The 22,902-nt window shown below is 45.3% G+C and overlaps 1 protein-coding gene across 3 annotated transcripts in view; it reads left to right on the top strand.

The window, feature by feature from the left end:
- Positions 1-22,902, top strand: part of VPS13C (vacuolar protein sorting 13 homolog C) — a 950,377-nt gene that overhangs the window by 828,854 nt on the left and 98,621 nt on the right. For all 3 annotated transcript variants that reach the window (XM_063926503.1, XM_063926502.1, XM_063926504.1), the window contains one exon: positions 19-130. In XM_063926503.1, the coding sequence (XP_063782573.1) occupies positions 19-130 (112 nt within the window). The remainder of the gene's footprint in view (positions 1-18; positions 131-22,902) is intronic.

Here is a 22,902-nt window from a genome sequence, read left to right as displayed (position 1 = left end):
CGTTACTGTTCCCTGCAGGTACTTCATGGTTCTGATCCAGTGTATGGCTCTAAAGGTTGACCAGGGTTTTCTTAGTGCAGTCATTGGATTGTTCACCCCAGCTACCAGTCCTGAGGTTGAGAAACAACGTGTAAGTTGTCGGCACAATTATTTTGCACAGATATGTGTCAGTTGCTATCCTTTTTGTTTTTTTGTTTTATTTTGAGGGTGGGGGTTGCATAAAAGTGGTAAGAACATTTATTGTTATCATTGTTGAGTTATTGTTCAGAAGTTGCACTAGGTAACATCATTTTTTCAGTATCCAATGTGAAGCTGGTTATCATCTAAGAAAAACAGTTAACAGACTTAGAGTTTAGAAATAAAGTTTGAAGCACCTATGATTTTAAGTTTGATTCTGTTTAATTTTTGTAAGAAAAGGAAGAATTTTATGAGTGGTGTATTTCTGTGATGCCTTTGTTTGCATAGGCAAACGCAGACGGGGTTTCCGGTTGCCTGGAAACCTCCTTCACTGGCCCACAACGTGACCATTATAGCAATTGTATATAATACAATTTTACTAGAGCTGCATGTTTTAAAGATCTCCTCAGTATTAAATATAAAATAATTAACAACATCAGTAGATCTTTTAAAATGTGTCATCCAGTATGCACCAACTAGGAGATCTGTAAAACATTCACTGTTAGGGGTGCTCTGCTATAGACCATCTGTAGGGTTAGTTATTATTACTGTAATGTGTACATATGTGTCTAGGGCAGGTTCTAGGTTCTTCTTCCACTCCCCCAGCCTTGCTCCAATGCTCTGGATTGGTGCACAAATCCTGGTGTAAAGCATTCAGCTAAAGCAGGATGTCCCTACTGCCACATCTGCTGGCTTACTGTGATCGCTGGCCCTGTGTATGTGGGAATTATGACATACAGTTCATTCCACCTTGTATGTTAAGCTGCTTCATGCTAATTATGTCCTCTTTATGGACTGGCCGCATGGCCATCAACAGTTGGAAACCCCGTCTAGAAATCCTGCATTTGCCACTGGTTTGAGTAGTGCCTCATTTACCAAATTAAAGGTATTTGTCCATAGATTTGCAGAAAACTATTGACGTTGTAATTAGTTGCTTCATTTCGGAGTTATGTGACAAAACGTCCGCCTGCCACTTACAATGCATCACCATTGTGCTCTGGAAAATGTGGCACTTTGTAAACTCCTAATGGGATGAAAAGGGGTAAAATGTTCTCCCCAGCAAACCTTTGCCCAGTTGAAACCAACACATCAGCTAGTTTTATTATTATTATTATTATTATTATTATTATTATTATTATTATCATCATAGTTTATTTATATGGCATCACAAGGGTTCAGCAGCACCTATCAAAGTACATAAACAAATGAGCGAAAAAAGAAAACAATGACTTACAGTACAGTACAAAACAATGTAGGACAAGTACATGGTATATAAACATTTCTGCATCAGGGGTCATGACACTGAAATAAGCATCAGGTTGGCAGAAACCGGGGGTTATGTGCCTGTTGGTGGGATTATAGAGTAAAATATAGTCTAAGAGAGTGAAAAGCATATGAGGGGAGAGGGCCCTGCTCGTGAGAGCTTACATTTTTAAGTGGAGGGGCAGACAAACAGGGGTGACCCAGATATGTGCAGTTTCTCCAACTCCTAACCATAATACTGTAAATTAGCATTCTCCTCAAAAAGGTACCCTAAAATAATTATCTTCCAATAAGAGGGTAGATACTGATGTGTACTTTGTGCCTTTGTTTAAGCAGTGCCTCATATACCAAAGTAAAGGTATTTGTCCATAGATTTGTAGAAAAATATTGTCTTTGTAATTGGTTGCTTCATTTCGGAGTTAGGTGACAACGTCCGCCTACCATTTACAATGCATCACCATTGTGCTCTGGAGAATGTATCACTTGCTGAACTCTCCCTGTGCACCTGCACAGAACTCTCCCTGTGAACAATACGACTGTTCTAGCGCTTGATGTCTTTTCATGTCTTTGCACCGAAAAATGCATCTTAGTTGCACTGTGACTAGAATGCACGAGGAGAGCCAAACAGTTGTGCCAAACAATCCCTATCGTAGTACAAGGTTCCATGCAACTCTTTTTTGAGTTTTTTGAGTTTTTGCTCTTTTTTTAGGTCACACAAAAAGCCTATGTAGAGCCGGCTCACTGGCACTTGGAGATGTTATCTCCAAATGCCAGTAGAGGGAAGATCCACCACTAACCCATGTCCAGCCTTCGGTGTGAATGGGATTTCAAGCCGAGGTGACACGGCTTGAAACCGTGTTCAATTACCCAGATCGGACCAAGGTATTTGGTGAAAAAGGGATATTAATCACAGCACTGAAATCATGAGGTCAGTTGTCGATCAAGACCATCTCTGTGTTTTATGTTCTTCTTATGCCTTTGTGTGGGTTTCCTCTTGGTAATCCAACTTCCTCCCACACTCCTAAAACAATACTGGTATTTTAATTTGCTTCTGATAAAAATTAAAATAGATTGTAAACTTCATTGGGACAGGAACTGATGATAATGACTAAATATTCTCTGTAAAGGGTTGCATAATATGTGCACACTATTTAAATTACTTATTAAATATACAATGAGAATATGTTTGAATGTATGTGTTTGTGTATTTGCAGGTCAGCACTTTGCTTGATCTTTCTCGTCGGAATCCCGACTGGGTTACCATACCGCCGTTGGTGTACTGGCGAGGTAGGTGATTTCCCCTGTATGGGTGTCCACGACACCCATAGAGGGAGAATAGCCACAGAGCCCGCAAGGGGCTTCGTTGCGCTGGCCCCCCTGCCGGCATTACAACGCTCGGGAAGCTGATGTTGGTATAATGACATTCGGCATCCCGTGCGGCGGTATAATACCGATCCCGATTCTGATATATTGGTTAATCTGCTATGCTTCCTGGGAACGAACACATATTACTGAGAATGTACACATATAGGACTCAGTTTACTGAGAATGTAAACATAGTCTCAATTTACTGAGAGTTAAACTAAACGTATAGGACTCAATTTACTGATAACTAACATGTATAGGACTCCATTTGCTTTATAAACAGATTTACTGTAACCTGATGTACTCTGTAGGTAAAGGCCCCCATACATCAGCAATCACAAAAAAGCGATCTGCAGATTCTGAGATTTCTTTCCCCAGATTTAAAGATTCCCCAATCCACCAATCTGCACCCATACATTACAGATATTTTTCAGTGATTTGCAGATCTTGTTCATCAAATAGAGATCTGCTAATCTTTAAAGGCTCATCAAATTACTAGAACCGGTCTGCAAATCTGCTGATTGTTACCATACACTAGCAATCTACAGCCCTTATTGATCTGTAAAATCCAACACGTTGGACAAACTGAATTAACAATCCCAATCAATTTTTGGTCTGAGTCCGCTATCTGTGAACCCCATACATTGCAGATTTATTTAATTTATTTCATCTGCAAATTGCCCCAATCAATTGCTGATGTATGGGTGCCTTAAAATATTTAACATTGGCAAATGACCATTCCAGAATTAGGCTCCTTAAAATAACTACTTAAAGTAATATGAAGGATCCATGAACCTGTGAAATCTGCCATGTTGCAATATTATTGTGATATGGATGGATAGAATTTTGTTGCCATGGATGGTACTAGAATTGAATTGCTGATTCCCTCATTTATGGCTCTTCGCCTTTATGAATATAAAGGCCCATACACACTGGCCGATATATCAGCCGTTCTATTGAGCGGCCGATATATCGCGGGACCGTCGGCCAGTGTGTACGGGCGATATGTCCATGAACGCCATCATTCAGACATATCGTGTCGGCCCTGCACGGATCGGGCAGTGCGTATGCACAGCATACTGCCCGATCCGCCCATAGCTATATCTGCAGATCAATTGTTCTACAGAATATCTGTCAGTGTGTACCCGCCATCAGTGTATTTTTAGTTGTAGTTTTTGGTCACCGTTTGCTGTTGAATTGTAGGTCCTCTAAAAAATACTTTACAGCCATGTTTCCCAACTCCAGTCCTCAGTGACCTATTATAGTGCAGGTTTCACAGTGCACAGGTTGTTCATTATTGGTTGACACATTTTTACTGAGGAGATCTGTAAAACATGCGCTGTTAGAGGTCCCTGAGGACTAGAGTTGTGAATTACTGCACTACAGCCTCTCCTGTATTCTGTATTTATTCTTTGCTAGACGGTTGATGCACCTGACAGAATGTAAATATTCACACAGACATGGCTAGAAAACAGACAATGTTTTTATTCATTTCTATGTTTATTTGAATACATTTATACAACTTTGCTTACTTTCCTTCCATGTGCTTTGGGATGTGTTTCTATATCTTGCATATTTTAACTTTGTTTTTTAAGTCTATCTATTAAACATAATTTTAATACTTTCCTCTTCCATATCCTCTTCCATATCTCTGGGCACAGCTTTCTTCTTCCGTCCACTAAGGGTCATAGGGAACACTGGGATATAGCCTGGAGAGGAGAGTCTGGGTACCAAACCGTTACAGAATCGTTTCCCAGCATGCTCAGGCTCACTCTACACTATACCCCGCCACCAGCCACCGGCCAGACAGTTTTTAGTTTTTTTCTGATTGCAGCGAGCACATTCATTTTTGTGGGCTGCTCAGGGTGCCCCTAGGTTACAACTTTTCTTTTTTGGCTGAGCGGTCTGTACAGGCGTCCTATACGTCCAGCCACTCCAACACCTAGCACTGTTGGCAGCAGTACTGGCGACTGAACTAGTGACTTCCGCCATGGGTGCCCAGGACAGGACTGCACACACTGCTCCCGGACCCGCAGCCGGCGCATGGGCAGTTAAGAGGCCAGCTCCCTGCTTGCAGGCAGCAGCATCAATGCGCTTGTAAAAGTTTGGTGTCTCAGTAAGTGTGTCCTGCCGATACTGGTCTAACTTTGAATATCCACATGTCAGTACTATACTTGCCTTATTTCATATCTATATTGCATATTTACAGATATATCTACTTCTCATTCCCATATTATGCTTGGGTACTATTTTACTCTCTTTGCACCTCCCTAGGGCGCATGCTGCTGCATAAGCTTATAGTGTGAGTGGGATTACAATTTGGCTTGCATAATTATGTCATCCAAGAGCAAAACCCCCTAAGAGGCCAGTATTCCTGCTACTCTTCCTAGGATGCTGACAACTATGGCTTGTGTGTTCGTTGCTTCACTACTGAGCTACGGGATGCCCCTCCTGCCACGTCATCCTCTCAGGCACCGTCGTTTGGATTCTACCTTAACTTAAGTAATATCTCAGTTAGTAGATAGATTTGCAGCTCCAGTGTCTGGCCTCCAGCTACTGTTCCAGTTAACGCGTCTGTGGTCAGTGGACTCCCAGAGCAGCTGACGTAGCTGCCCCCTGTGGAACTTCCCTGGCAGCAGTAATTTACACAACCTGTGCAGCAGCTTCTGGACTGGGACAAGTCATCCAAACGCAGTCCGTCCAGACAGGAGAGTTCTACTCCCCTGTCAGAGAAGAAAAAAGTTTTCTAAGGAGTTCCCTGCTTCTGCTTAGCTAAAAGACCTCTTGGAAGCGGCTTGGGCTCAGCCTACCAGACGGTTCCAATTATCCAAATATGGCTTCGTTCTATACTCTGCCAGTAAAAGATAGGGCCAGGTGGGAGACCCCGCCTCCCGTTGATGCACATGTAGCCTGCTTCATTTGGTCCTCTATCCTTCCCGTTTCTGACACATCTTCCCATAAATATTCTACTGATAGGAAATTAGAAAACTTCCTTAAGACTGCTAGCTCTAATATAGATGCTATCACGTGTCCTGTACTGGCGTCAGCCTGGGTAACCAAGGCAGTCAGCTGTTGGGTGGAAGACTTGGAGGAGGGCCTCTCTGTGGGTACCAACCGTAAGGATTTGTTTCCCTTAGGGACAAATATCAGGTTGGCAAGCTCCATCCTGGGGAGGCAACTGTGGATGCTGGGGTCTTGGCATCTAAGACCTCGGTGTCGACAGTGGCAGCCAGGAGGGCTCTTTAGCTAAGCACTTGGCAAACTGATTTAAACTCCAAAATAGCCTTAGAAGCTCTCTCAGTTTCAGGAGATATACTCTTTGGACAAGAATTGTACAAGAGTGTAGGCACCTTAGCAGCATCCAAGATGGCCTTCCTCGCGTCAGCGGTGTTTGCTTGACCCAGGACTAATTTTTGTTCCTCTCATCCTCAAGGAGAAGCCAGAGGTCAGGTGTCTGCTCAATACCACGGAACTTCCTCTAAGGGAACTAAGGCCCGAGGTATGCAACCCTGGGCTACCAGAAAGCCTCCTGTCAAACCCACAGACAAGCCTGCCACATGATGAGGCAGGCCTCCACCTGGTGGACCCCAAGGTGGTAGGAGACCAGTTTCTGTTATTCGCCAGTGTTTGGGGGGAACCTCAATGGATGCATGGGTCAGAGGTGTCGTCTCTCACGTCCTCCAACGACATTCTTTTCCAATGGATTTCCAGAAAATCCAGGCAAGGCACAGGCTCTCAGAGAATCTGTTTGTTCCCTTCTGGTCTCCAAGGTAATCAGCCTGGTCCCCCAGTCACAAAGTGCTACGGGAGTCTATGCCAACCTCTTTCTAGTCCAGAAGCCGGATGGCTCATTCCGTCCAGTTCTCAATCTCAGAGAATTAAATGTGTCTTCCGGTTCCCAGATTTCGCAAGGAGTCTCTCTGTTCCATCCTGTCCATGGAGCCGGGAGATTACATGGCATCATTGGACATCCATGATGCCTATTTGCACACCCTATCTGACCAGATCATCCATGCTTTCTTAGGGTTGCAATTCACAAGGATCACTAGCAGTTTCAAGCGTTGTCGTATGGACTGTCCACGGTGCCTCGTGTCTTCACGAAGGTCATGGCGGCTCATTTGCATAGTCATGGAATCTGAATTCTGCGCTATTTTGACAACTTGCTTCTTTACGCCCAGTCACCGGAAGTCTTGTCAGGCCATATTTGCTTGAAAGTCGAGTTTCTCCAGTCTCACGGCTTGTTGATCAATTGGCACAAGTCCTCCTTAACAGCTGAAGACATGCTGCACTTGGGAGCGTGGTTGGATATCCGCTGTCAAAGGGATTTTCTTCCGCAGGACAAGATCCGAGTCTTGCAATCCAAGATTCCTCTCCTTGGTCATCTAAGGCCCATTCCTGGGTCATCGCTGGGAGTCCATCCACTCCTGCATGCAGATCCTGAGGTCTATGGTCTTCACATTCGACGTGCTGGAGTATGCTCAATTTCATTCACGTCCTCTTCAGCTAGATGTCTCGACCTGGTGGAACAAGTCCCATCTCCACAATGTAAACATATAGGACTCAGGCAATCATTCTGTCACCAGTACTGCTTCACTCTCTAGATGTGGTGGCTCCATGTATCCAACCTGGACAAGGGTCGCCCTTTTTGGATCCAGAACTGAATCTGCTCACTAATGATGCCTTTCTGCAAGGGTAGGGGGCAGTTACTTGTCAATAAAAGTTACGAGGCCGGAGTTTAGCTTGCGAGAGTCTATTCTCTATAAATATCCTGGAACTCAGGGCAGTGTACAAGGCCCTTTGCTTGGCTCAGTCTATCGTACCGAGATGTCCGGCGAAGGTTCATTTGGACAAAACGACAGCGGTGTCATACGTCAACAACTTTAGCGGCACTCAAACCAGTGGAGCCATCAAAGAAGCCACTCACATTTTGCACTAATCACAGTGCCACCTTTCGGCTCTGATGGTGGTGTTTATTCCAGGCATCCAAAATTGGAAGGCAGACTTCCTAAGCCGTCAGGACTTCAAGTAGGCACTGCATCCCGATATCTTTTAAATGTTGGTCAACCGCTGGGGTCGTCTGGACATAGACATGATGGCATCTTGGCACAACCATCAACTACCGGGGTACTGTTCTTAGACCCAAGATCCAGATGCTGTCCTAGTTGATGCTGTGGCAGTGTTGTATATGTTTCCTCTCGTCTGTTTTTTCCCCAATCTCAATGATTCCACGCGTGCTTCTCAAATTCAAACTAGAAGGGGGCCAGAATGGCCTCGGAGATCGTGGTACACCGTTCTTCGGGGTCTCTCAGTCAATGCTCCTCTGTGAGTATCTCTTCGAATAGACCACCTGTCTCAGACACCAGCTTTTATCCAGATCTGGTCTGTCTTGTCTTGATGGCATGGCTCTTGAAACATCCATCTTGAGAGCGAAGAGCTTCCCCAGGAGGGCTTTCGCACCATGCTCAGTGCTCGTAAGCAGTCTGGTGTACTTACTTCACATGGTGTTCTACCAGTAATCTTCATTCCCTGATGTTCCAAGTCTCTAGACTTCATTCTTTTTACAGTCAGGATTGGATTTGGTCCACCGGCTTTCATCCTTGAAAGCAGAGCCGGCCCTAACCATTATGATGCCCTAGGCAAGATTTTGGCTGGTGCCCCCTAGCACCACCGCTGGTTCCGCCTCTGACCTTGCACCTCTTTTCCAGCACCACCACCCCTCATCCATAGCAGTCCTTATTTTGGTGTTTGTGCCCCCTATATTTTAAATAGGAACAGTTCGCACATTTGGCGCACAGCCCAAAAAGGGGTGGGTTTTTGCTGGCAAGGGGCATGGCCACACAATAGTAACCCCAATTCCAATTACGCCACACAGTACTGCAACTTTATTCACATTTGATCATGCGATAGTGTCCATAATTCATATTGCATACCACAGTAGCATCACTATAACTTATAAACGTTACTCCTCACAATAGAGCCCCTTATTCACATTACATCACACCCTATTGCTCTTTATTCACATTAGACGACACAGTAGTGCCCTTTCTATACACAATGCCTCATAGTAGAGCACCTTATACACATAATGCCACACAGTAATGCCCCTTACACATATGAGACACATTTTTAATGTCCTAATAAACATAATGTGCCTTACACATTATGACAACCTTTATTAATGCCCTTTTACACATAATGTCCCTTACACATATGCTGCACATTAATGCCCTTATACACATAATGACACACATAGCTCCCCCTACACATTTGCTGCACATTATTAGTGCCCCTATACACATAATGACACACATACAGTAGTACCCTGTTACACATATGCCGCACATTATTAATGCCCTTATACACATAATGACACACATAGTTGCCCCTTACACATATGTTGCACATTATTAATGCATTTTTACATGACACACATAATGCTTCTTACACATATTCTGAACACTACTGCACAACCAACCCACCAGGGACGTGCAGTCAGGGGAGGCAGGGGAGGCAGTGCCTCCCCTGTCATTAATGAGTAAAATAATACAAAGAAGATACTTATGACACATAAGTATCTTCTTTATTATTTTACCTATGTGAAAATCAGTTTGGGAGGCACCGATCGTGGTGCCTCCCGTAGTGATTGGGAACGGTATGGGGAGCGGGGGGCGGGTGCAGGCGGGCCCTAGCAATGGGCTGGAAAAGCCCATTGAAATAACATGGGAAAGCGGCACCATTAGTGGTGCCGCTTTCCTACAGGGACGTGCTTTCATCCTATGAAAGCACGTCCCTGTGAGTGAAGGCACAGTGATTGGCCAGCGGATCCGTCACTGGATCCGCTGTCAATCACTGTGTGGGCGTCGGTACCAGCGGAGGTGCGGGCGGCGGAGATGCGGGATGCGGCGGGCCGGGCAGTGGAGGTGCTGGCGGCAGAGAGGCGAGCGGCGGTAGCGGTGGCGGGACGCGGCATTCAGACCCCTTGTGCAGAGTTTGGCAGCGGAAGCGGTACCCATTTCAAAAATGGCGCCTCAGCGTCATTTTTGAAATTCAAGATGGCCGCTGCAAGCCAATCATGGCTCGCCGCGTCATCGCCCCGCCCCCTCCCGCTGACTTATATAAGTCAGCGCGAGGCAGCGGCTGTCAGTCCGACGGCGGAGGAGGAGCGGAGAAGAGCTCCTGAAGACGCCGTGGAAGTCCTGGATGGGCGGCGGCTATGCAAAAGAGCTTAGCAGCCGCCGCCCACCAGGTGAAGATGCTGGAAGTCCTGGGAAGGCGGCGGCCATGCAAAAGAGCTTAAAGGCCGCCGCCTCCCAGGTGAAGACGTCGTGGAAGTCCTGGATGTGCGGCGGCTATGCAAAAGAGCTTAGCAGCCGCCGCACACCAGGTGAAGACGCCGGAGGAAGACCCCAGAAGCCCTGGGGAGGTGGCGCCCCCCCAGGTGAAGATGCCTGAAGCCCTGGGAAGGCGGCGGCCATGCAAAAGAGCTTAAAGGCCGCCGCCCCCAGGTGAAGACCCAGTTTAATAAAGGATTTTTAAAAGAATGTGTCTTGTTTTTTTTTCAATATTTTCTTTACAGGTGGACTACAGGTGCCAGCGGGCCCTTTATGTCCGGGCATGCTGGCACTTGTGGTTCTCCAAGTGCCAGCATGCTGGGGCAGGCTTGCTGGGACCTGTAGGCCACCTGTAAAGAACAATATTACTATTCTTTGCAGGTGGACTACAGGTGCCAGCGGGCCCTTTATGTCCGGGCATGCTGGCACTTGTGGTTCTCTAAGTGCCAGCATGCTGGGGCAGGCTTGCTGGGACCTGTAGGCCACCTGTAAAGAACAATATTACTATTCTTTGCAGGTGGACTACAGGTGCCAGCGGGCCCTTTATGTCCGGGCATGCTGGCACTTGTGGTTCTCCAAGTGCCAGCATGCTGGGGCAGGCTTGCTGGGATCTGTAGGCCACCTGTAAAGAACAGTATTAGCATACAATGAACCCCGCACCCACCGCCACCAGGGGTGCGGGGCATAGCACTGGGCTATCAGCCCAGTGCTGGTTGTTGCTCGGGAGGGGGGACCCCATTTAGATTTTTTGGGGGCCCCACTTTCCGAGGAATTCCAGCCCTGGGCTGACTGGTTTGGGGGGTGTTTAATGGCATGGCAGGGGGACCCCACACTGTCTCCCCTGCTATGGCATTATCCCCCCTGGCTGGTTCTGCCTGGTGCTGGTTTTTAGTGGTGTGGGGGGACTGCACTTTTTTTTTTTCGGGGGGGGGGGGGTTAGCTGCAGTGCCTCCCCAGGCCCGGACCTCACCGCACGTCACTGCAACCCACTCACATGCACACAGCACTCACACTGCCACTAACAATGTGACCTCTGCTTCTGCTTGGATACAGATGTGTCCTCATAAATCTTGCCTCGATGCTAACGTCGGGCTCATTTTTTAATGAAAATGTATCTGATTTGCATTGCTATGTGGCTAGGATGCACAAGCAGCTTCTGCTGATTAAAATGATATGCAGCATGCCTATATACTGTGTGAGACTGTGGCTGTATCTGCATATGAAATGCTACATACAGAATATAGGCATGCCGCATATCATTTTAATCAGCAGAAGCTGCTGATGCCCCTAGGCATATCAAATGCCCTAGGCAATTGCCTAGTTTGCCTATGCCTATGGCCGGCTCTGCTTGAAAGTGCAGATCTCCGCTCTGTCTTTTCTTTTTCAAAGTCCAATTGCTTTGTTACCGTGTGAAGCCATTTTTACAAAGGGACCGCCACATTCTGCCACAATTTATCCCTACGGTAACTCCTTGGGACTTATCCTTTGTTCTTCAGGCTTTACAGTTTGCTCTGTTTCAACCTTTAGATTCAGTGGACATCCATTGACTGACGTGGAAGACTATTTTCTTGCTTGCTATTGCGTCGGTCGGTGGGTGTCCCACTTGAGTGCCTTGTCTTGGCGCTTTCCCTTTCTCATTTTTCATACAGATAGGACTGTTCTCCTCACTTGTTTGGGTTACTTACCCAGAGTTATCAATCAGGAGATTGTGGTTCCATCTTTCTCTGACTCCACCGCTTCTTCCGAGGAAGCGTCACTGGATGTGGTGAGAGCTCTCCGCACTTTAGTGGACAGATCCCGAGTGGTCCACAATTCGACTCTCTCTTTGGGGGATATCCAATTATCCCCGTTAAAACATCGGGTCCGAAAAATGGTCATTTTCGGCCGTTTATCAGACGTTTTTTCCGATGTTTCACCGATTGATTTATTTATTTATTTATTTTTTACAGGCTATCCTGTTAAATCATGTGTAAAAAAAAAAAACCTTTCTCCCGAAAACACACAGGTTCAGTGAAACCTGTGTGTTTTCGGGTGAAACAGCCCTGTGTTCGGATGAAAACGGGGCTGTTTCCGGGGATTTTGCTTCGCCTGCCTCCGGCAGGCGAAACAAGATCCCTGGTAAGCCAGCGCGTGCCGCGGCTTATTGGGGCTAATTAGATAGCCCCCGTTGGGACAATTAGCCCCGGAATCTGCAGCCTTTCAACAAAAACATGCTGAAAAGCCAATGGAAAGTGAATCACATAGACATGAAATAACATCTTCACAGTCTACACGTTTCAGATGGGGACTCGTCTGAGGATGAGGACTCATCGCACTCAGGGTCTGCATACAGAGATGAGGATAAAGGTCTCAGCTCAGTGGACATACCTGAACTAATTAGTGCTGTGAAAGCCATTCTATCCTTAGACGAAGCAGTAGAGCCCAAGGCACCTGTGTTTAAATGTCCCAAAACAGTTAGGACTGAATTTCCTGGGTCAGAACAGCTGACGGAAATTATGCTTGGGTAACACCCAGTAAGAAGTTTAGAATTCCAAAGAAATGGATTTCCCATTATCCTCTTCCGGCTGGGGACTGTTCAAAAAGGGAGTTGGCTCCCAAAGTAAATACGCATGTCATTCGAGTGGTGCAAAAATCTACATTACCTCTGTCTTCAACATCAATAAATGATGTCACGGATAGGAAAATAGAAACCATTTTCTCCTTGTCTGGGGCAATCATAAGACCAGCCATGGCTTCAGCCTGCATGGCGAAAGCAGTGGCATCCTGGACTGATGCATTGGATGATGATCTTTCATTGGCATCTAGAGAGCAAAAATCCCATATTGCACATATCAAACAGGCGGCTATTTTTATTGAAGAAGCATCCTTGGATATGGGTATAATTGCCTCTCAGGCATCAGCCTCATCAGTAGCAGCTCGCAGAGCGGTTTGGCTACATACATGGAAAGTGGTCTCAGAATCCAAGAAGGTTCTGGAGTCTTTGCCTTTTACTGGAGATATTCTTTCTGGAAGCAGACTCCAAGAAAGGGAAGTTTCCTTCCACACACAAATCCAAGCCTAGGTTTCCAGCTTTTTGCCCCTTTCACAATCAAGGAAAAGCAAAAAGAAAGGGTTATGGCAAACAGTCTCAATCTGACAAGTCTGTTAAGACTAAAAAGCATTGGGCTACCAAAGGCCTGGCTTCCAAGTGAGAAGATAAGCCGTCAGCCTGATCGTGCGGGCCTCCACCTGGGGGACCCCAGGGTGGGAGGCTGACTTCTTCATTTTGCACAGATCTGGCAGCAGTCCACCACAGATGCCTAGGTGCAAGAAGCGGTATCTCACGGTTATGCGTTTGCTTTCAAGAAACACCCTCCTCAAAGGTATTTTTGTACTAGCCCATCTTCAGTGGAAACTAAGGCCAGGGCTTTGCAAGAGGCAGTTCAGAAGTTGCTTCAGTCAGGAGTGATAATTCCAGTTCCTCCTGCACAACGAGGACAAGGTTTTTATTCCAACCTGTTTTTAGTCCAGAAGCCAAATGGGTCGTTCCGGCCTATACTCAATCTCCAAGTGCTGAACAAGTACATTTGGGTTCCTCGGTTTCATATTGAGACTTTACGTTCCATTATTTTGTCCATGGAGCTGGGGGATTTTATGGTATCCCTGGATATCCAGGATGCTTACCTACATGTTTCTATAGCAATGTCCCATCAGCGCTATCGCAGGTTTGCTATCCTCCAGCAACATTTTCAGTTTCAGGCCCTACCATTTGGACTGGCCACAGCTCCCAGAGTATTCACCAAAATGATGGTAGTAATGGCATCTCATCTCCGTCAGCAGGGGATAAGGATTTTTCCATACCTCGACGATTTATTAATCCTGGCACAATCTCAGGAACTGCTTCAGTGTCATCTGCAACAGACAATAGCTTGTTTGCAGAGACATGGTTGGCTCATAAATTGGGCAAGTCGTCCCTAGTTCCGTCACAATGGATGACTCACTTGGGGGCTGTGTTGGATTCGGGTCTTCAGAGAATAATTTTACCTCTGAACAAAATATCCAAAATTTAGTCAAGGATTCGGGAGCATTTACATGCAGTCAAAGGGTATCCATTCACGCAGCAGTGCGTGTGATGGGATTGATGGTGTCGACATTTGACATTTATTTATTACCAGTTTTTTATATAGCACACACATATTCCGAAGTGCTTTACAGACAGTATTTGGCCATTCACATCAGTCCCTGCCCCAGTGGAGCTTACAATCTATGTTCCCTGCCAGATGTACACCAGACACATTCACGCTAGGGTTAATTTTGTTAGGAGTCAGTTAACCTACCAGTATATTTTTGGATTGTGGGAGAAAACCGGAGTACCCGGAGGAAACTCATGCAAGCTCGGGGAGAATATACAAACTCCACACAGTTAGGATCATGGTGGGAATCGAACCCATGACCTCAGTGCTGTGAAGCAGTAATGCTAACCATTACACCATCTGTGCTGCCCAACATGGTGGAGTATGCTCCGTTCCACTCAAGGCCACGTCTGATCCTTTCCAAATGTAATGGTTTTCATCAGACAATATAAACGCAGACTATGGTCCTTCCTCTGGAAGTAAGGAGGTAATTAGCCTGGTGGCTACAGACATCCCATCTGGACAAAAAGAGACTATTTTGGATATCAGATTGGGAAATTCTGACAACGGATGCCAGTCTTCAGGGCTGAGGAGCAGTGTCAGGAAGAAGTTGCTTCCAAGGGCAGTGGACCAAGGAAGAAAGTTGCCTGCCAATAAATATATTGGAACTTCGGGCCATTTATATGGCACTCATTCAGGCAAAGGACATTCTTCAGGGGAAACCAGTTCAAATTCGCTCAAGGAGTAACTCGCAGCCAAAAAGCAATGAAGGAGGTAAGCCGCACGTTAAGGTGGGCAGAACTTCATCATCCAGCCTTGTCCATAGTGTTTATTCCGGGAGTCCTAAACCAGGAAGCGGATTTTTTCAGTCAACATGCCATTCATGCAAACGAATGGGCTTTGCACCCCAAGGTCTTCCAGACTCTGGTAGACAAGGGTGGGGTTACCGGAGATAGATCTCATGGCGTCTTGTCAGAACAACAAAGTTTCCGCATATGGGTCTAGAACAAAGGATCCCAGAGCAATCTTTGTGGATGCCCTGTCAGTGAGATTGGACTTTCGTCTGGCCTATGTGTTTCCACCGATCGCCCTGTTGCCCAGGGTGATGCGAAAGGTAAAACAAGGAAAGGGTGCCATGATACGAATAGCTCCGGCTTGGCCCAGAAGACATTGGTGCACAGATCTGCAGAGGCTGTTGATGGATACTCCCTCAACGTCCAGATCTACTGTCACACGGTCCTTGATATTACAAGCACCTGGATCGACTGTCTTTGACGGCGTGGCTCTTGAAATTTCCATTATGAAAACAAGAGGATTTTCACAACAGGTAATTCAAACAATGCTCAGAGCAAGGAAATCTGCCTCAGATCGCATTTATCACCGAATATGGCAAGCTTTTATATATATAATATATATATATATTCACTGGTGCAGTAAACGGAAATTTTACCCTAGGTCTTTCAGAGTTTCCAGAGTCCTAGTATTCCTCCAGGCAGGAATGGACAAAGGTCTGTGGGTGGCTTCTTTGAGAGTGCAGGTGTCAGCATTGACTGTATGGTTTCACAGGAAAATTGATAAGCTACAGGATGTTAGCACTTTCTTCCAGGGAATGCTTCACATCCAATCTCCCTTTGTTCCTGCTGCAGTGTCTTGGAATTTAAGTTTAGTCTTAAAGGCGCTTCAGGTTGCTCCATTTGAACCACTAAAGCAAGTGGATCTTAAATGGTTGACAGCTAAAGCTCTCTATCTACTGGCTTTTGCTTCAGCTAGAAGAGTTTCAGATTTAGGGGCATTATTATGTCGCCCTCCTTTTCTGATTTTTCATCCAGATAGAGCGGTTCTTAGAAGCAAATCTGGTTATCTTCTTAAGATGGTTTCTAAATTCTGCCTTAACGAAAAAATTGTAGTCCCGTCTTTCCAAGGGCTGGACCTTTCTGCAGGAGATGCATCATTGGACGTAGTCCGTGCCTTAAGGATCTACGTGGATCGTACCAGTGCCATCAGAAATACAGACACTCTCTTTGTTCTCTACGGATTTCACAAGAGAGGATGGCCTGCTGACAAGCAGACACTGGCGAGGTGGCTTCGGATTACTATTTCGGAAGCATATTCTCAAGCCGATCTCCCTATTCCGGCTAATGTCTCTCTGTACTCGTAAAGTAGGTCCGTCATGGAGAGCCCAACGTTGCGCTTCAGCAGAACAGATATGTAAGGCAGCCACATGGTCTTCCATTAACACATTCATTAGACATTATGCTTTTGATACCTTTGCCTCCCAGGACGCTGAATTCGGGCGAAGGATTCTCCTGTCCAATCAGGAGCGTCCCCTCCACTAAATTGCTTTGGGACATCCCAGTGTTTATCCTGTGGATAACCTGTGGACTCTGCAGGAGAAATATATAGTTATGGTAGACTTACCGTCGATAACTCTTTCTCCTAAGTCCACAGTATCCACAGGGATCCCACCCTGACCCACCTGATTTGAGGATTCTTTCACCTACTAACCTCTAACTTCTTGTACAGAAGGGTGTGCAGCATGTGTGCTCTTCTCGCCTGATTAGGGTTCTCTATGATGCTTCTGCCTTGAGCTTTGGAAAATAATAGGTGACTGGTCCGTTGCATTCTGGGAGGCCGAAAGCTTTGATTGTTGATGCCAAGCCGCTGTCCCTACCTGATATCCCAATGTTTATCCTGTGGATACTGTGGACTTAGGATAAATAGAGTTATCAACGGTAAGTCTACCATAACTATATATTTTTTATTCTTTGTGGGTTCTCTTCATAATGTGTAGATGCAAAAATAAGGTAAAATATACCCAAAGGTATTCGGGCGCTATGAGACGAGATGGTTAGCTAAGCGGCAGCCAATATTACAGGGGAGTCACTCCCAAAGTGAGAATACAAGAAAGAATGGAGGCTGCGCTAGTGGAGGAAAGAACAATGTAAAACACTCAATAGGTAAATATAAAAATGTATTATAAAACATAAATTCTTTAAAAAGCAGGAATTCTGTGCAAGATAATGTGCCAAATATATGCAGAAAAGATAAATTGCCAATAATATGCAAAGGTTGGAGTTTACCCAGAATGTTGGTACAGGATTAATGGAAATTGTTCTCTAGAATCCGTTCCATATTTTGCCCATCAATATGGTATACAGTTATAATCCGGTTTGGAGGATACCTTTTAGATGTTACTGAAGAGAGTCCATGGAAAATGTCCATATACCGCTAGAGGATTGATGCAACGTCTCTTAGGTGTAGAGTACCTCATGCAATGCGGGAATAGGCCGGCGCCTCTCTCGGACTCCTCCGGATAACTGGTCGGCAAGATGGGCTGGTTCGGGTCCAATTCAGAGATGTCCTGTTCCAACGGGTAAGTACCTGACGCGTTTCGCTGCGTAAACCCTGCAGCTTTTTCAATTTCCATTAATCCTGTACCAACATTCTGGGTAAACTCCAACCTTTGCATATTATTGGCAATTTATCTTTTCTGCATATATTTGGCACATTATCTTGCACAGAATTCCTGCTTTTTAAAGAATTTATGTTTTATAATAAATTTTTATATTTACCTATTGAGTGTTTTACATTGTTCTTTCCTCCACTAGCGCAGCCTCCATTCTTTCTTGTATTCTCTTCATAATGTATCGGCTTATAACTATATAAATTGAATATACTCAGGCAGTGCTAGGCTAAGTAAACAAGAGCCATACCCACTCCTGTGTATACTCCTGGAGGGGCCCCTTCACAATCATAATTTTTAGTGACTTGGGACTGCACACCAATCTCTGTGAAGTTGGACAGGGAAGTCAAGGCTTTGGAATCTGTTGCGTCCACCATAGATGTAGAGCTCCACAAGAAAAACTGTGTTTTATAGAATTTATAGAAGCAGCCTCAATAGTGGCTGACTTGCATTGGGCTTTGCGCTGAAGAGGGTGCCTCTGTAGTATTAGACACAGGGGCTTTGCACTTCATCCTTGGCAGTTTCAGCCTGTAGCTGAAATTCAATCTCTGTTCCCACCTGAAAAAAAGTAATGTAGCTGGGAGGGACTGCATAAGGCAGGGCCGCTATCAGAAATTGCAGGGTCCGGGACTGGCAAATAGGCAGGGCCCCCCATGTCATGGTTCCTATGTGGGGAAGAAGTGAGAGCAATAAAGGGAAATGGTAGAGAGAAGCAGAAAGGAATAGACAAGAGAAGCAGGATAGCAGGAGACGGGTAAGAAAAAGGCGGAATAGGGAAAGACAGATGGGAGTATGTGTAAGAGAGAGCGAGATGGGATAGGTGGAAATTATGAGAATGTAGTGGGAAGAGAGAGATGGAGAATGAATGGGGGAAATGGGAGAGAGAGAGAGAGTACGAATAGGAGGAAATAGAGTGTAAGAGAAGGAATAGGGAGAAATGTGAGAAATTGTGCATGTGTGAGAGAGAATGAACAGGGAGAAATTTTGTGTGAGAGAGAATAGTGGAGATGGGCGAGAGAGAAGAGGAATGGGGACAGATGGGAGAGAAAGAGAGAATATGGGAAAATGGGAGAGTGTGTGTAAGAGAGAGAAGGGATAGTTGGAAATTGGAGGGAGGAAGAGGGAATGAATGGGGGTGGGGGGAGAAGTAATGATGGAGAATGAATAGGGGGAAATGGGAGAGCGTTAGAGATGGAATAGGGGAAATGGTACAAATTGTGTGTGAGAGAGTGAGAAAAAGAGAGGAGGAATAGAGGGAGACAGGCAAGAGAGAGGAGGAAAAGGGTGAGATGGGCGAGAGAGAGAGGAGGAATGGGGCAGAGATAGGAAGAGAGAATAGGAGGAAATTGGAGTGTGTGAGAGAAAAGGGATAGGTGGAAATGGGAGAGTGAGTGTAGAGGAGAGAGAGAGAATGAATAGGGGGAAGTGGGAGAGAGTGTAAAGGAGTGACAGAATGAATAGGGGGAAATGGGAGAGAGAGAGAAAAGGAATATGGGTAAATTGGAGAGAAGAAATAGGGGGACATGGGAGAGTGAGAGAGAGAAGGATAGGAGAAAACATGAGAGAGTGAGTAGGAATAGAGGAAGAGAGAGTGCGTCCTGACCCAGTTCTGACTAGAATACAGCAGACACGTACGCACCTTGCTAGGGAGCTGAGAGTGTGGTCCTTGCAGCGCTGTTTTCCTTTTGCTCTAAATGTCCTCTTTAGATCTGCGCATCTTCCTGGGTCCTGCTCTCCCCACCCTCACAGGCAGCATGCCAGCTCCTTGCAGCTCTTCTCTAGTCTAGTCTGGTCTAAAACAGCAGGGGCTGCTGGGACCTATATTTTTTTTATTTTTAAGTACAGCACAGGACCATATTGCAGAGACATAACTACTACCTTTGAAGTCTGGTAAGACACGGGACTATTGTATTTTACGCTGTTAGTTGTAAGTCCAGGTCCGGGCCCCCTTCTCTTTTAGCTCCCCCCCCTTCCAATTACCTGGCATAAGGAGTTATGTACTGTGAATGTATTACTGTGGACAGACCGTTTAAAGGGTAATCCTGTCAGAACTCATGTGATATATATATATTTACAGTGTGTGTGTGTATATATATATATATATATATATATATATAGTACTGTGCAAAAGTTACAGGCACGTGTGGATAAAAATGCTTTCAAACGTAGAAGTGTTAACAGTTTATTGTTATTTATAAACAAAATGCAAAGTGAATGGACAATAGAGAAGTCGAAATCAGATCAATGTTTGGTGTGACCACCCTTTGCCTTCAAATCATCATCAATTCTTCTAGCTACACTTACAGTACACAGTTTTTGAAGAACTAACCACAGATCATCTGGTTGTAGGCTTGTTCAAATCCTTCTGCCTCTTCATGTAATCCCAGACAAGCTTGATGATGTTGAGAACAGGGCTCGGTGGTGCCAAAAATCATCACTTCTTTATGCTGAGGATAGTTCTTAATGACATTGGTTTTATGTTTGGGGCAGTTGTCCTGCTGCAGAATACATTTGAAACCAATCAGACGCATCCCTGATGGTATTTCATGATGGATAAGTACCTGCCTGTATTTCTCAGCATTGAAGCACAAAGAAAACAAGCAATGTTGAGGACCGTAGATGCAGTAGTCGGCCAATGAAACTTAGTGCATCAGATGAAAGACACATCATGCTTACTTCCCTTTGAAATCAGAAGATGTCCAACAGTGCCATCAGCTCAGAACTGGCAGATACCAATTGGGCCTAGGTACACCCATCTACTGGTCGGAGAAGCCTGGCCAGAAGGGGTTTTCATGGAAGAATTGCAGCCCAAAAAGAAGCCATACCTTGACGCGGAAACGAGGCCAATCGACTCAGCTTATCAACTTGGGTGCAGAACAATGGCAGCAGATGTTCTGCACTAATGAGTCAAAATGTTAAATATTTGGCTGTAACAGAAGGCAGTTTGTTCGCCGAAGGGCTGGAGAGTGGTACAGTAATGAGTGTCTGCAGGCAACAGTGAAGCATGGTGGAGGTTCCTTGTAAGTTTGGGGCTACATTTTAGCAAGTGAAGTTGGGGATTTGGTCAGTATTAATGGTGACCTCAATGCTAAGTAATACAGGCAGGTACTTATCCATCATGCAATACCATCAGGGAGGCATCTGATTGGCTCCAAATTTATTCTGCAGTAGGACAATGACCACAAACATACAGCCAATGTCATTAAAACAAATCTTCAGTGTAGAGGACAAGAAGAATTGATGCTGTTTTGACGGCAAAGTGTAGTCACACCAAATATTGAATTTGATTAAGATTTCTCTTCTGTTCATTCACTGTACTTTGCCGACTCAACTCAGTGCGACCACCACCTCAATCACATCACTTCGCCCTGATGGCCCTCACCTCCGCCAGATCCCATACTTATCCCATACCCATCAAAGTTTTTATGACCACCAGGTGATTTTACTGTATACAAAGTAGCTATTCCACCGATAAAACTGATACAGCATTTCTGAATCTGTATAAGACTGGAAAGGCGAAAGGATGCAGAGACTATTGGAGTGCATCACTAATGAAATTATGGGTAAACGGTACGAACTGACAGACTTTGAACATGGAAACTGAAATGGTCAATTGTTCGAGGGTGATGTGCTAAATTGTACAAAGAGTGACCAGTAGACAAGACATTGCGCGCAAGGCCTGTGGGTGTAAACATTGAATGCTCAAGCTGAATGTAGAATGGACAAACTTATTCGGTGTCACAGCCCGGCAACAGTGCATGAATTTATGAATAATTTGAATCAGGGACCAATTCAGATGATCTACAGTACAGTCCATGTATGTTTTCTTAGTATTTTTTAAAGCCAAGTTATATTTTAAGAATTACAGAGATTGACTTTGAAACTTTGGGGATGATTCAGATCTGATCACTAGGCTGATAACTTTGCTGTCCTGCGTTCAGATAGTCGCCAGCCAAGTGGGAATGTAAATTTTCTCTTAAAAGTGTGCGATCGCATGTGTACGCCAAGCTGCAAAAATCCAGTGTGTGCAGTCTCTGTGCAGCCCAGGACTTACTCCTCCAATGCGATGAGAACAGGCTAATCGAGGGTGGAGCTGACGTCAGACACCCTCCCCGAAACCACTTGGGAACGCCTGCGATTTTCCGGACACACCTGCAAATGGCCTCTTCCTGTCAATCACGTTGCGAACGCCCGTGCGATCGGAATTTTCGCACCAGCCTGCTGCTGACAGGCGATGCCCGTTGTTGGCGGTCGTGTGTGCACATTGCGGTGCATGCGCAGTCTATTGCTGATCGCCCGCTGTGCGAAAACGCACAGCAGCGATCATGTCTAAATCACCCCCTTTGTTTCTTCTTTTTTCGCAACTTTATTTTGAATCATCTAAATACTGGTAAACCTATACGAACATTTAGTTTAGGGTTACAGTACCACCTCTTTATTTTCATATTCGTGGGGAGAAGGTGTGTTCTGGGGTGTGACCAAAAGCAATGTAGAGTTAAAACTCTATTCACGGATAAGCCCACTCATGCCCTTTTAAATCAGTCTGGAGCCTCTTCATGCCCTTATATTCCAGTGCCACACATGAATTGTGATTGCTAGAGCCCACCCCAACCCCCTCGTCTTGGCTTACCTTCAAAGGGGCAGACTAGATGGGCCAAGTGGTTCTTATCTGCCGTCAAATTCTATGTTTCTATGTAAAGGTCCAGTCCGAATAATTGTAAGAAAAAATAGGAAGGCCCCAAAGTGTTGTCCTTAATTTTAAAGTCTTTAGGTGCTGTGTTTTTCCATTTGAATTGTAGGATCCAATAAGCATTGCATTTCTTCTCCATGTACCTCATACGGTATTGCTGTAGTTGCACCAAACATCCTTTATCAGTTTGCCAGATCCTGTGACTTGTTTTACGCACAAATTTGTATCATAGTTGCAGCGTAAGTAAACCGCTTCACTAGACTGCACGGATTAATTTGATATGCAACAACTTGTATGTGTGGCTGAGTCTGAATCTGTATATGAAGTGCTACAATGCAGCGGCTGTTTTCCATGCCAAGTTCCATTGTACTTCATTACATCCAGCCCTGAGTTTGAATCTGTATATGAAGTCCGAGTTCGGCGGCCATGCAGGATGCCGGCCGAATTTGGAAAACATTTTTTAATGTGGCAATCATTTACAAGGCATGGTTTAGCTTTGTA

This window comes from Pseudophryne corroboree, chromosome 6, assembly GCF_028390025.1.
Source record: "Pseudophryne corroboree isolate aPseCor3 chromosome 6, aPseCor3.hap2, whole genome shotgun sequence".
NCBI classification, from domain to species: Eukaryota; Metazoa; Chordata; class Amphibia; order Anura; family Myobatrachidae; genus Pseudophryne; species Pseudophryne corroboree.
Note: the sequence above shows the minus strand (reverse complement) of the source record. Positions and strands in the feature narration are given on the sequence as shown.